The sequence below is a fragment of the Scyliorhinus canicula genome, chromosome 20 (genome assembly GCF_902713615.1).
Source record: "Scyliorhinus canicula chromosome 20, sScyCan1.1, whole genome shotgun sequence".
Taxonomy (NCBI): Eukaryota; Metazoa; Chordata; class Chondrichthyes; order Carcharhiniformes; family Scyliorhinidae; genus Scyliorhinus; species Scyliorhinus canicula.
In genome coordinates, this window is record NC_052165.1 from 74,541,052 (window position 1) to 74,555,905 (window position 14,854).

A 14,854-nucleotide genomic window follows, 5' to 3' on the forward strand; every position below is an offset into this window, starting at 1 on the left:
GACTGTGCAGAGTTTGAGAAGAGTTGGACCTCTGGATCTGAACACTGGCTCCCCGTTTGGCGCAGCACGGGCAGCTTAGTTTGTCAGAACGCCTATCAAGGGGGCAGGGAGCAAATACGGGCATACAGATCGCTGGCAGAAATGCCATAATCCCACCAAATGGCATAACAAAATAGAGGGATTAAATAGCTTCCTGTTACCCGTCTAAATACGTTGTTGAATTATGAGCCACATACTCCATGACATGGAGAAAGGCCGTTCAGCCCATCGCGTCAGTGCTGACTCTCCTTTGAATGCTCCGTCAGTTAGGTTTGCCCAGCTCTGTCCCCCCTGAGCCCTCAAGTTTATTTCTTCAAGTGCCCATTCCATTTCCAGTCATCAGCTAATGGAAACAACTTTTTCTTTCTCCACCGGAGCCAAACCTGTCCTAACCCTGTAAGCTTCTCTCAGCTCTCCCCTCAATCCCCCTTGCTCCGAGGACTACAACCCCAGTTTCCCCAAACCTTTAAAAAAAAAATTAGAGTACACAATTATTATTTTTTTCTAGTTAAGGGGCAATTTAGCATGGCCAATCCACCTACCCTGCACATCTTTGGGTTGTGGGGGTGAAACCCACGCAGACATGGGGAGAAAGTGCAAACTCCGCACGGACAGTGACCCAGGGCCGGGATTCGAAACCAGGTCCTCAGCGCCGCAGTCTCAGAGCTAACCACTGCGCCACAGTCTCAGAGCTAACCACTGCGCCACATGCCGCCCCACTTCCCCAAACCTAACCTTGTGGATAAAATTCATCACCCCAGGGACCATTCTGAGATATCTCCACTGCATCCTCTTAAGGAGCCTACCATCCTTCCTAAAGGGTGGTAACAAGAATTGGACACTGTAGTTGTGGCTGAACCAGTACTTTGCAACTTTTCAGCAGGACATCCCTGTACTCAGCACATCCACGTGTGAAACCCACGATCCTATATATACTTTGCTAACTGCTCTCTAACATGCCTTTTCACTTCAAAGACCTATGCACGCAAATCCCCAGGGCCCTCAGCCTCGGCACAGCCTTTAGAACTGTCAATACTGCCTCGTCCTATCCCCTTTTCCAAAATGTATCACTTCACACATCTCTGTATTAAATTCCATCTGCCTCTTGTCTGCCCATCTTGTTGCAGATGATTGGTTTCATGTTCACTGTTGGCCATAGTTTGGTATCAAATTTGGAGCAGGGGCAAGTTTTGAATTTTTACTCAGTATTCAAATATCCAAGTCCTATTCTTTTTTTAAAAAATGGTCCTTGCTCTGACCCTTGAGAACTGTCTGCCATCCTCCAGTCTGAAAAACAATGACTTATCATGACCCAACGCTCTCTGGCCCTGGGGTGATTGTTTTAATCCAACCTTTTTGGACATTAAGGGGCAATTTATCACGGCCAATCCTCCTAACCTGCACATCTTTGGACTGTGGGAGGAAACCGGAGTACCCGGGGGAAACCCACGCAGACACGGGGAGAACGTGCAAACTCCACACAGTCACCCAAGCCGGATTTGAGCCCGGGATCCTGGTGCTGTAAAGCAACTCTGCCACCGTCCGCTCTCAACACTGTGCCACCATGCCACCCTCAACACTGTGCCACCGTCCGCTCTCAACACTGTGCCACCATGCCACCCTCAACACTGTGCCACCGTCCGCTCTCAACACTGTGCCACCATGCCACCCTCAACACTGTGCCACCGTCCGCTCTCAACACTGTGCCACCGTCCGCTCTCAACACTGTGCCACCGTCCGCTCTCAACACTGTGCAACCATGCCACCTTCAACACTATGCCACTGTCCGCTCTCAACACTGTGCCACCATGCCAACCTCAACACTGTGCCACCCTCAACACTGTGCCACCATGCCACCCTCAACACTGTGCCACCATGCCAACCTCAACACTGTGCCACCCTCAACACTGTGCCACCATGCCACCCTCAACACTGTGCCACCATGCCACCCTCAACACTATGCCACGTGCCACCCTCAACACTGTGCCACCATGCCACCCTCAACACAGTGCAACCATGCTGCCTTCAACACTGTGCCACCGTCCGCTCTCAACACTGTGCCACCGTGCCACCCTCAACACTGTGCCACCGTGCCACCCTCAACACTGCCACCATGCCACCCTCAACACAGTGCAACCATGCTGCCTTCAACACTGTGCCACCGTCCGCTCTCAACACTGTGCCACCGTGCCACCCTCAACACTGTGCCACCATGCCACCCTCAACACTGTGCCACCATGCCACCCTCAACACTGTGCCACCGTGCCACCCTCAACACTGTGCAACCATGCCGCCTTCAACACTGTGCCACCATGCCACCCTCAACACTGTGCCACCATGCCACCCTCAACACTGTGCCACCATGCCGCCTTCAACACTGTGCCACCATGCCACCCTCAACACTGTGCCACCATGCCACCCTCAACACTGTGCCACCATGCCACCCTCAACACTGTGCAACCATGCCGCCTTCAACACTGTGCCACCATGCCACCCTCAACACTGTGCAACCATGCCGCCTTCAACACTGTGCCACCATGCCACCCTCAACACTGTGCCACCATGCCACCCTCAACACTGTGCAACCATGCCGCCTTCAACACTGTGCCACCATGCCACCCTCAACACTGTGCCACCATGCCGCCTTCAACACTGTGCCACCATGCCACCCTCAACACTGTGCCACCATGCCACCCTCAACACTGTGCCACCGTGCCACCCTCAACACAGTGCAACCATGCTGCCTTCAACACTATGCCACCTTCAACACTATGCCACGTGCCACCTTCAACACTATGCCACGTGCCACCTTCAACACTATGCCACGTGCCACCTTCAACACTATGCCACGTGCCACCTTCAACACTATGACACCGTGCCACCCTCAACACTGTGCCACCATGCCAGAATTAAATCACATGCCCAATGACAATTTGCATTTATTAATCAGAGGTGCGGCCAGTCACGCCTGTGTTCCTGACTAGCCACGGATGTTTTAGTCAACATTAGGCTGGACAGCACAAAGCTTCGCTCCTGCCTACAATTGCTCATCATGCAGTAGCGCCTTGTTACTGCATTTGAAGACCCAGCCTGGGTCACAGCCCCTCCAATCGGGAGGCAGATTGATCAGGGCCTTCAGAGAAATACAGTGGGAAATATTCCCAGGGCTAAAATAGAGAGAGGTGACGACAGAAACGTGAAGCACCGGTTGGTCTCAATGTTTGAGAGATTATACAAATGAAACTGTCTCCACCTGACATTCAAGGGCATTCACTTTCTCTCCACAAGGTGGCAGTACACCAATATCCTGCCCGCTCCACAGCGCCATATTCCCATTTGCAGTTCTTAGCCAGGGACAGTGGTTGTTGGGATGCTGCTTTGCTAAGGAGTAGGTGTGAACTGCCCAGAGCTTCTGTTAGAAAATAAATTGAGGTTAGTTCCAAGTTAAATCCTCCCCTTCAGCATCTTTTCCCAGCCATTCTCTGGTCCAGAGTTAAACTCCTTTTGACAACTATCTCATTTAGAGTGTTTAGCATCATCAACCAGAGGGGCTCAAAACTGTAGCTGCTAAATTAATTCACACATCAAGCAATAACCACTGTCAAACATGGCCATTAATCATTCTTCAGGAAAGACTGGCGGGTAGAAATTCGCCAAACCAGTAACCGTGAGGCCCATTGCACTGTTCCTCACTCCAGCACAGACTGAATTCACCAAAGAACATACAGTGCAGAAGGAGGCCATTCATCCCACTGAGTCTGCACCAACCCACTTAAGCCCTCACTTCCACCCTATCCCCGTAACCCAAGAACCCCCACCTAACCTTTTTGGACACTAAGGGCAATTTATCATGGCCAATCCACCTAACCTGCATTTCTTTGGACTGTGGGAGGAAACCGGAGCACCCGGAGGAAACCCACGCAGACACGGGGAGAACGTGCAGACTCCTCACAGACAGTGACCCAGCGGGAAATTGAACCTGGGACCCTGGCGCTGTGAGGCCACAGTGCTAACCACTGTGCTACAATGCTGCTCCATTGCACGGTTCCTGACTCCGGCACACACTGAATTCACCAACGCAGTTAATGGTGAGGCCCATTGTGCTGTCCCTGGGCGGGACTCTCCCTTCTGACGGCAAAGTGTTGACGCCGTCCTAAAAGCTGGAGAGTTTAATGACGGCGTTATCAGATCGCTAAGTGTAGCAATCCGCTGCCCTACAGGAGGCAGCACGGTACTGGAGCGACTCGTGCTGCTCCAGCTGCCGATACCACCGACAAACATGCGTTGCGGGCCTGTGCAAGCGCGCTGCGACGGGCACGAACGCACGCATGTGTTCCTTCTCCGCGCCATCCCGACACAACATGGTGTACGGCTACAGGGGCCGGTGCAGAGTAACAGAGGCCCCCGCCGGGAGAGGCCGGCCCGCCGTTCAGTAGGCCCCAATCGCGGGCCAGGCCACGGTGGAGGCCTCCCCAGGGTCAGACCCCCCACGGTGGAGGCCTCCCCAGGGTCGGACCCCCCCTCCACTCCCCACCAGGCCGCCCCCGACAGGATGGACTCCGAGGTCCTGCCGGCTAAGACCACAGGTGAACCGTGCCCGCGGGACTCAGGCTTTCTTGGCGGCCACTCGGCCCATCCCGGGTGGAGAATCGCCAGGGTGGTGGCGCGTAGAGCGGCTCCCGACCGGCGCCAATGGCCGGAGAATTGGTGGACCGGCGTCGGGGCAGCGTCACGTGAATTGCGCCCGTCCTGGCGATTCTCCAAATCGGCAAATTAACCCAGCAATGGTGAGGCCCATTGCACTGTCCCTGACTCCACCAAAGACTGAGTTCACCAACCCTCTTAATGGTGAGACCAGTTGCGCTGTCTCTGATTTCATCTGGAACCAGCTAGTTCATCTGACTTCGAATTCTGAACCTACATCACCTACATTGGTAAATTGATGAAGCTCAACTCTGCGCAAAATGCTCGGCGACCTTGTCAAGCAGTGACTACCAGTGAGTGCTGAGTCTAGAGAGACCACCAACTTTCTGACACTCACCTATGAAATCCCAGATGAAGACGTTCTTCTGAAAGAGTCGAGCAGACTTGAACCCATGGTGAAAGACTTGCTCCAGGGCAGAGACCAGGCCGTACTCCCCACATAGCAGGATGGTCAGGCTACCTCTCTGTGGAAACACAACCAGTTGGAATTTCTTGAACACAGGCCTCAGAAACCTCAACGGTGATGAACTGGACAGGCTCTTGGCCCAGGCTGGGCACATACCTTTCTACGGGCTATAGAATCTCAGGAAAAGGACGAAGGCCGAGCTGGGATGAATTTTCTGAGTGAAAAGCCTTGCTTTGCTTTTCCTGAAAGAGTGATCCCCCCCCTCCCACTCCCTTTCCAGGGGAGAGGGCAGGGGGAGCTCAAACTCAGAGCTTTACCTCTTGTAAAAATACAATACAATAACCATCCTTATTAGCACCTCATGAGAAATGGAAATGGGGTTTGGCAATGTCCTCCGATTGCAGCTCCGTCAGCTGCCCTTTTCAGAGTGGGCTTTTCGCTCAACATCAGAGGCCCCCAGCAACGTGGCTATAAGATCGGCCTGTTGGGATTCAGCTCCCGGATGTGGCAAAGTAAAAGTGGAAGTCAACAGTTGAAAGGTTTGAAATGACCCATTGGCAGCACAAGTAGAAAATGGTCAGCAAAGAAAGCAACAGCAACATAACAGAAAGCCTTTTCTCGCACAGAGGGGATCTGGAATTCACTGCCTGGGCTGGTAGTGGAAGCTGATTCAACCGTGGCTTTCAAAGGGGCCGTTGTTTAAGCATCTGAAGAGAAAGGAATTGCAGGATTGTGGGGAAAAGGCAGGTGAGTGGGACTGGCGGAGTTGCTCTTGCAGAGAGCTGGCATGGTACGATGGGCCGAGTGGCCTCCTCCTGTGCTTTCCCCATTCTACGTTGGAACATTACCCCTGGGATGACCCGTCTATCTCAGAATTCTACTGAAAGAACGAGCGACTTGCCAAAGCAGACCACCACTCCCGGGAAAGATATTGCAAAGATGCTTCCATGTATCCGCAATCTGTTACACTGAAGTCCTGGGCTCAGTTTAATCAAACCTAACAAGTGGGTAAAGTGCCGCAATACTGGTTGTGTTTCAGACCCAATATTAATCCGCACTGCCTTTGGTATTAAAATCAGGCAGATGGAAAAGGCAGTATTCCACACAATCCTGCCACTTTCCTAATGGCCAGGTTAAATTAAAATACCCCATGTAATTGTACACCATTTCCTGTTCACATACTTCATTTTCTACACGTCGCATGATCACTTCTTGTCTCGATATTTAATATTGAGTATATCAATGTAACTGGTTACAATGGATGTTCCTGTGTAAACAGATCCTGGCTATTGCCATTTGGTGTCACTGTAGTTCCATTGTATCCCTGTACCACACAATTCACACCATGCTTTGTCTACTAGGTAACAAGGAACAGGTCAACATAGACGCCAACTGTTAACCTTTACGGCCTGCTGATGGGAACATGACATTTTACCAGGTCACATTTATAATTCCGCAACTGCTGTGTCTTTGCCAACCCCAAACTTAACTTCCAACCCGTATCCTTTCCACTGCAAACAAAGCACCTACCTCGATAACGTTGGCAGTCTATGCTCTCTTCTGAGCCATTGTCCCCTCTGGAATCAACTATTCCAGTGGCCTCCAGAGAAACTGCAAATCCTCTGACTCAGTGAACCTCAGTTAATCCCTGTCTTCACATGTGTGAGGTTCCTCGCACCAATCTGCCTCAGATGTAAAATCTCCCAATCTCTTGCCTAAATCCTTTCGGCCCTTGCTCCTGCTTATTTCTCCAACTTGTACCAGCTCTAAATTCCCCCCCAAACCCCCCCCCCCCCCCCCTCCCAACCCTCCCCTTGTGCAACCAGCCACTGAGGGCTTCCCATTTTTCAATTCTCTCTTCAGAGCCCTCAGCCTCTTGAACTCTTCACTCTCCTTGGAAATCACCTCTCTGACCAAAGGACCTTGTAGGTAAAAGGTGTGTTTGGCTGTGTGTCTGTGTGTGTGTGTGTGTGTGTGTCTCTGTGTCTGTGTATTTATGGTCCTGATGCTTACAGACCGGCAGGTCCCAGCATTGATTCTTGATCGAGGGCGAGTTTGCCTATCCTAATTAGGACAGAAGTTGGAAAACATAATTGGATCTATCCCCCCCTCTCCTCAAATACCAGGCTCAGAGTTGGAAGGATAAATAAATCTGAGAGAATTCCCCCTCCTGATCATTATCCAGTGAGGTTGATGTCATGGATAGGATCAGGATTAAGCTTGGCTGGGATTCCTCAGTCTCAAATACAACTGATGCTCACTATCTGTGGGTTGACATAATGAATGGATACTTTGAGACAAGGTAACAGGGAAAAGTTCACACTCAGGAACTATGTTTGGGAGGAGCTCGCTCCTTGGAGAGGAGAAAGAGTTTGCATTTACCCAGTTCTGCTCCTGACCTTCAGATGTCCCAACGCGACTTAGGCCCAGTGAATTACTTTTGCAAATGCAGAGAATGCATCAGCCAATCATTGCATAGTAAGGTTCCCCCAAATGACAATTTTGCTGTGGGTTGCTTGCTAAGGAATAAACATTGGCCAGGTCACGAGGTAAATGTTTCCTGCCCTTTTCCTGCCAATCTTTCATGTCTACCTGAGATCAAGAATGGGGCCTCAGTTTAATGTCTGATCCAGGGGACGGCACCTCAGACAAAGCAGCACCCCGCTCAGCACTGAACTGAGGTGGATTTTGTGCTCGGCTCCCTGGAGTGAGATTCGAGCATACAGCCTCCCAACGCACAGGGGAGAGTGTTAGCAACTGAGTCAAAGCTGACACGGGAAGGAGAAAGGGAGAAATCAACAGACGCTCACTGATGTCATACATCCTCTTTGAAACTCACCTCTTTCTCTGGTTTATGGAAGTGCTTCACAATGTTATTTATAGATTCCCCAATTCCTTCCTGGATTTGGCCAGCATTGGGTTCTGCCAGAGAGAAAAATGAAAAAGATCAACAGAGCGGATGAGTTTGCATGAGGAAAATTATGAAGGCTCCCCCCCCAACTCTGTGATGATTGTAAGAAATTGTTATATTTTATATTTAATGCAGTAATGTTATTTAAAAAAGGGTTTATAAGACATACAGCCAATATGTCTGCTAAAGCTGTACTTAAGGGGTCGTAAAAGTTAGGTAATCATTGATTTTGCAGGGGAAGTATTCTACTGATAGATTTGAGAAGCGTTTACTTGTTTACAGATAAGTGATTAATGGAATATTATTTTGGTCCCTAAAGTCAACTCCACACCTTCCCTTGCATCCCCCTTCCTCCTCCTCCAAACACACAACGAGAGAGGAACAACCATCCCCTAAATCATCATTCCCAGCCACGCCTGTGACTATCCGTATGTGAGAAAAATGTACACGAGCACCTGAGGCCATTCAGGAGATTCAGCACAGGCCATTTGAGGGGGTGACCTTCTCTTCGCAAAGGCATAGAAAGTTGGGCCAGGGTTCGGCCATTCGGCCCATCGAGCCTGCTGCGCCATTCAATAAGACCATGGCTGACCCTACATTTCTAGGCCATACTCCTGCTCTCTCCCAAATTCCGCTTGATACCTTCAATGTCTAGAACCAGAGATTCCCAATCTTTTTCCTTAGTGCGGACCATAGATCGATATCAGAAGCTTTTGCGGACCACAGCCGTTTTAAACATTATGTTTTACATCGCCCACGGCTGACGGGAGTCCGACTTGTATATCAATTGGATAAAAAGGCAGCTATTTCTCAATAGTTTATGATGCACACTCAGAGATACATTGTGGATTATATCAAACAAGAATGTTTGTGAAGCAAATTGCATTGCAAATAATAATGTAACATCGTTTATGATACATACGAGACACACATGATTGTATTTTACCCCCCTCTACCCATGGACCACCGGCAGTACTCTCACCGACCACCAGGGGGAACTACTGGCCTATAAATCTATCTATTTCGTTCTTGAATATATTCAGTGATTTGGCCTCCACAGCTTTCTGTGGTAGAGAATTCCAAAGGTTCATTACCTCGGAGTGCAGAAATCTCTCCTCCTCTCAGTGCAGAGTGACCTACCCTGTATCCTGACACCCCCAGCCAGAGGAAACAACACTCCTGCGTCCGCTCTGTCCAGTCCTGCCATAATTTGATACGTTTCAACGAGATCCCGTCTCATCTTTCTAAACTCCAGTGACTACAGGCCCAGCCGACCCAATCTTTATGAATATGAAGAAGTGAAAGCTTTTGCAAAACTTAACAGGTCAGGATGTGACAGGATGGGTGGCCACCATTTTACCAATTGGAGTGGTCTATCCCGTACGCAGGGAAGGTTTGATGGTCATCCACAAACTTAAGCGATGAGAGGAGGAACCATTCACACCTACCACTCACAATCATCCCGCCGGAATTCAGAGTCACCACTTCTGAGGACTGTATGAAGCAGGGTTTGAACCTTCTGATTCAGAAGCAGCAACGCCACCACTAAGCAAAAGGCTCATCCCAAGAGGATCGGCAGTGCCAGCTATGGAGACTGAATGAACCTTACTTTTGTTTCTTAAATTTAGAGGACCCAACCCATTTTTTTCAAATTAAGGGGCAATTTCATGTGGCCAATCCACCTAGCCCTGTACATCTTTGGGTTGTGGGGGGACGAGACCCACGCAAACACGGGAAGAATGTGCAAACTCCACACGGACAGTGACCCAGAGCCAGGATCAAACCTGGGACCTCTTTCTCCTTGAAAGAAAATGGAACAATTTTATTGGTGCAATGACTGTCGAGAAATGAAACTCATCCCTCGTGAGGCGCTGAGTGTCACACACTCCCAGGGCAGGGCTAGATAGCACAGTCAGGGGCTAGATAGCACAGTCAGGGGCCAGATAGCACAGTCAGGGGCCAGATAGCACAGTCAGGGGCCAGATAGCACAGTCAGGGGCCAGATAGCACAGTCAGGGGCCAGATAGCACAGTCAGGGGCCAGATAGCGCAGTCAGGGGCCAGATAGCGCAGTCAGGGGCCAGATAGCGCAGTCAGGGGCCAGATAGCGCAGTCAGGGGCCAGATAGCGCAGTCAGGGGCCAGATAGCGCAGTCAGGGGCCAGATAGCGCAGTCAGGGGCCAGATAGCGCAGCCAGGGGCCAGATAGCGCAGCCAGGGGCCAGATAGCGCAGCCAGGGGCCAGATTGCACAGCCAGGGGCCAGATTGCACAGCCAGGGGCCAGATATCACAGTCAGGGGCCAGATAGCACAGTCAGGGGCCAGATAGCACAGCCAGGGGCTAGATAGCACAGTCAGGGGCTAGATAGCACAGTCAGGGGCCAGGTAGCACAGTCAGGGGCCAGGTAGCACAGTCAGGGGCCAGGTAGCACAGTCAGGGGCCAGGTAGCACAGTCAGGGGCCAGGTAGCACAGTCAGGGGCCAGGTAGCGCAGTCAGGGCCAGGTAGCACAGCCAGGGGCTAGATAGCACAGTCAGGGGCTAGATAGCACAGTCAGGGGCCAGGTAGCACAGTCAGGGGCCAGATAGCACAGTCAGGGGCCAGATAGCACAGTCAGGGGCCAGATAGCACAGTCAGGGGCCAGATAGCACAGCCAGGGGCTAGATAGCACAGTCAGGGGCTAGATAGCACAGTCAGGGGCCAGGTAGCACAGTCAGGGGCCAGGTAGCACAGTCAGGGGCCAGGTAGCACAGTCAGGGGCCAGGTAGCACAGTCAGGGGCCAGGTAGCACAGTCAGGGGCCAGGTAGCGCAGTCAGGGGCCAGGTAGCACAGTCAGGGGCCAGGTAGCACAGTCAGGGGCCAGGTAGCACAGTCAGGGGCCAGGTAGCACAGTCAGGGGCCAGGTAGCACAGTCAGGGGCCAGGTAGCACAGTCAGGGGCCAGGTAGCACAGTCAGGGGCCAGATAGCACAGTCAGGGGCCAGATAGCACAGTCAGGGGCTAGATAGCACAGTCAGGGGCCAGGTAGCACAGTCAGGGGCCAGGTAGCACAGTCAGGGGCCAGGTAGCACAGTCAGGGGCCAGATAGCACAGTCAGGGGCCAGATAGCACAGTCAGGGGCCAGATAGCACAGTCAGGGGCCAGATAGCACAGTCAGGGGCCAGATAGCACAGTCAGGGGCCAGATAGCACAGTCAGGGGCCAGATAGCACAGTCAGGGGCCAGATAGCACAGTCAGGGGCCAGATAGCACAGTCAGGGGCCAGATAGCACAGTCAGGGGCCAGATAGCAGAGTCAGGGGCCAGATAGCGCAGCCAGGGGCCAGATTGCACAGCCAGGGGCCAGATTGCACAGCCAGGGGCCAGATAGCACAGTCAGGGGCCAGATAGCACAGTCAGGGGCCAGATAGCACAGTCAGGGGCCAGATAGCACAGTCAGGGGCTAGATAGCACAGTCAGGGGCTAGATAGCACAGTCAGGGGCTAGATAGCACAGTCAGGGGCCAGGTAGCACAGTCAGGGGCCAGGTAGCACAGTCAGGGGCCAGGTAGCACAGTCAGGGGCCAGATAGCACAGTCAGGGGCCAGATAGCACAGTCAGGGGCCAGATAGCACAGTCAGGGGCTAGATAGCAGAGTCAGGGGCCAGATAGCACAGTCAGGGGCTAGATAGCAGAGTCAGGGGCTAGATAGCACAGTCAGGGGCTAGATAGCAGTCAGGGGCTAGATAGCACAGTCAGGGGCTAGATAGCACAGTCAGGGGCTAGATAGCACAGTCAGGGGCTAGATAGCACAGTCAGGGGCCAGATAGCACAGTCAGGGGCCAGATAGCACAGTCAGGGGCCAGATAGCACAGTCAGGGGCTAGATAGCACAGTCAGGGGCTAGATAGCAGTCAGGGGCTAGATAACACAGTCAGGGGCTAGATAACACAGTCAGCTACATGTGACAATAATAAAGATTATTATTATTTAGGGTGAGCATCCCTCTACTTTGCCCCAATCTCAGAAGACTGCCCCCTACTGAATGGCAATGGGAGATTTTGCCTGATACGAACAATCACTCCAATGGGATCTTCCCGTTCATTTGTGATGCCTGTGGATTCCAAGCGGAATGGGCCTAGTCTCGCGGTCCATGAATCTAGTGAAGGCCGGGACGGTCAGATCAACGGGCAGAACGACAATCTGAAAGGTCACTTACTGCCCGCCTTCCCTCCGAGGGATGTGACGCTGAGTCGCCGGGCGACGGTTGGGGATCGTAGCTGAGGCGGAGTGCGGCACTGCTTGCTCAGGTCCTCCTCCACCACCGGGGTGATAAGCTCACCAACCAGGATCCGTTCTAAACTGCCATCATCTACTCCTTTGCCAAGCCACCGACCGCAGGGGAACCTGGTGATAGAACACAGGAGCACAAGACATCAAACCGTGACAACACTGCATCAAAGCCATTTCTTTGCTGAGGGGGAAAACGGGGAATCTGAAGTCAATATTACCTGTTTCTAAAAAATATTGTGTTGTACGTTCTATTAATAATTAACATTTATACAGTAGCAATGCCCTATAACAGTCTGCATCTCACTCTCTCTGCTTCCGAAATACCATTTTTTATATTTACATAGACATAGAATTTACAGTGCAGAAGGAGGCCATTCGTCCATCGAGTCTGCACCGGCTCTTGGAAAGAGCACCCTACCCAAGGTCAACACCTCCACCCTATCCCCATAACCCAGTAACCCCACCCAACACTAAGGGCAATTTTGGACACTAAGGGCAATTTATCATGGCCAATCCACCTAACCTGCACATCTTTGGACTGTGGGAGGAAACCGGAGCACCCGGAGGAAACCCACGCACACACCGGGAGGATGTGCAGACTCCGCACAGACAGTGACTCAAGCCAGAATCGAACCTGGGACCCTGGAGCTGTGAAGCGATTGTGCTATCCACAATGCTACCGTGCTGTATATTAATACAGACATACGTGTTAGTGTGTGTCTGTGAGTTAGTGTATGTATCTTATAAGAACAATCTACCTCCTCTCTATATATACATACAATATCCATGTGTATATGTATATTTTATATTTATGTAGATGTATCTGTATCCATATACTGCTAAGGCACCCTGGGCTAGTATGCGGTCAATTACAACCACACTTAGGGCAGCACAGTGGCGCAGTGGGTGAGCACTGCAACCTCACAGCACCGAGGTCCCAGGTTCAATCCTGGCTCTGGGTCATTGTCCGTGTGGAGTTTGCACATTCTCCCCGTGCTTACGTGGGTTTTGCCCCCACAACCCAAAGGTGTGCAGGGTAGGCGGATTGAACATGTTAAATTGCCCCTTAATTGGAAAAAATTAATTGGGTACTCTAAATTTATTTTAAAAATCAAAAAATTACAGCCCCCACTTGACCCGGAATCACAACACGGTTGAAATGAACTCTTATTTATAAATACCCGGTGTCTTCGGCTGCCCAATAGCCATAGTCACCAGGTTTGTAAATTTAAACACAATTAATTTTTTAATTAATAACGATAACTATAATTCAACAGACAAATAATACAACTGTTAGAGTACCCAATTCTTTTTTTCCAATTAAGGGGCAATTAAGCGTGGCCAATCTACCTACCCTGCACATCTTTGGGTTGTGGGGGTGAAACGCATGCAAACACGGGGAGAATGTGCAAACTCTACATGGACAGGGACCCGGGGCCGGGTTCGAACCCAGGTCCTCAGCGCCGTGACGCAGCAGGGCTAACCACAGCCCGAATACAAATGTTTAACTACTATCTAATCTCCAAGCGTGCTCCACCCCCTTTTAACTCGTCACACCCTCTATAAACACACACAGACAAACAAACACAGAGGAGAAAGAGGGGTGTAAAATAACGATGAAAGTAAAAGGATAAGAGTCTTTCTTTCAGACGGACGTCTTCCAGTTAGTTTCTTCCTCAGTCTAGGCTTTCAGATAGATGTTATCTTTTCTTTCAGCTTGTAATTGTTGAGAGAGAAAGAGAGAGAGAGAAAGATAGAGAGAGAGAGAGAATCTTCTTTCAGGCTCCAGAAGCTTCTGCTTTCAGACAGTAGGCAGCAGAACAGAGCGAGAGCAACTTCCACCTTGAGGGTCAACGGCTTCTCCTGGGTTCTCTCCGAAAGAAAACACCCAACAGGATCCAATCATTGCCTGGTTGCCGGGCAGACTGCTATCCCTGGCCAATTTATTGGCCCACAGCCAATCAATCAAAATGATTCCCTCCAATCTCTTGCGCATTATAAAGTCTAGATTCTTTGCCCAAAATACAAAACTTTATTGAGTTCCTTATTTCCTCTGCTCGACTTAAAAGTTATGTCTCCATTAAAGATCCATGGCCCAAAATGATAAAGACAAAATAAAAGAAATAGGAACTCAGGGAATCAACAAGAAAGGCTGTTACAATATGTTCATCATCTACAAGACACAAGTCAGGAGTGTGATGGAATCCTCTCTACTTGTGTGGATGAGTGCAGCTCCAATAACACTTAAGAAACTCAACATCATCCAGGGCAAAGCAGCCCATATAATTGGCACCCACCCAATCTACCACCTTCAAAATTCACTCCCTCCATCACTGATGCACAGTGGTAGCAGTGTGTACTATCAACACGATGCACTACAGGAAATCACCAAGTCTCCTCAGGCAGCACCTTCCAAACCCGTGACCTCGACCACCTTGAAGGACAAGGGCAGCAGATACCTGGGAACACCATCACCTGTAGGTTCCCCTCCAAGTCACTCACCACCCTGACTTGGAAATATATCATTC

The 14,854-nt window shown here is 50.9% G+C and overlaps 1 protein-coding gene across 3 annotated transcripts in view; it reads right to left on the bottom strand.

The window, feature by feature from the left end:
* Nucleotides 1-14,854, bottom strand: part of LOC119955173 (DENN domain-containing protein 5B) — a 291,496-nt gene that overhangs the window by 4,671 nt on the left and 271,971 nt on the right. For all 3 annotated transcript variants that reach the window (XM_038781152.1, XM_038781150.1, XM_038781151.1), the window contains 3 exons: nt 12,253-12,440; nt 7,989-8,071; nt 5,081-5,207 (listed from right to left, as the gene is read on the bottom strand). In XM_038781152.1, the coding sequence (XP_038637080.1) occupies nt 5,081-5,207; nt 7,989-8,071; nt 12,253-12,440 (398 nt within the window). The remainder of the gene's footprint in view (nt 1-5,080; nt 5,208-7,988; nt 8,072-12,252; nt 12,441-14,854) is intronic.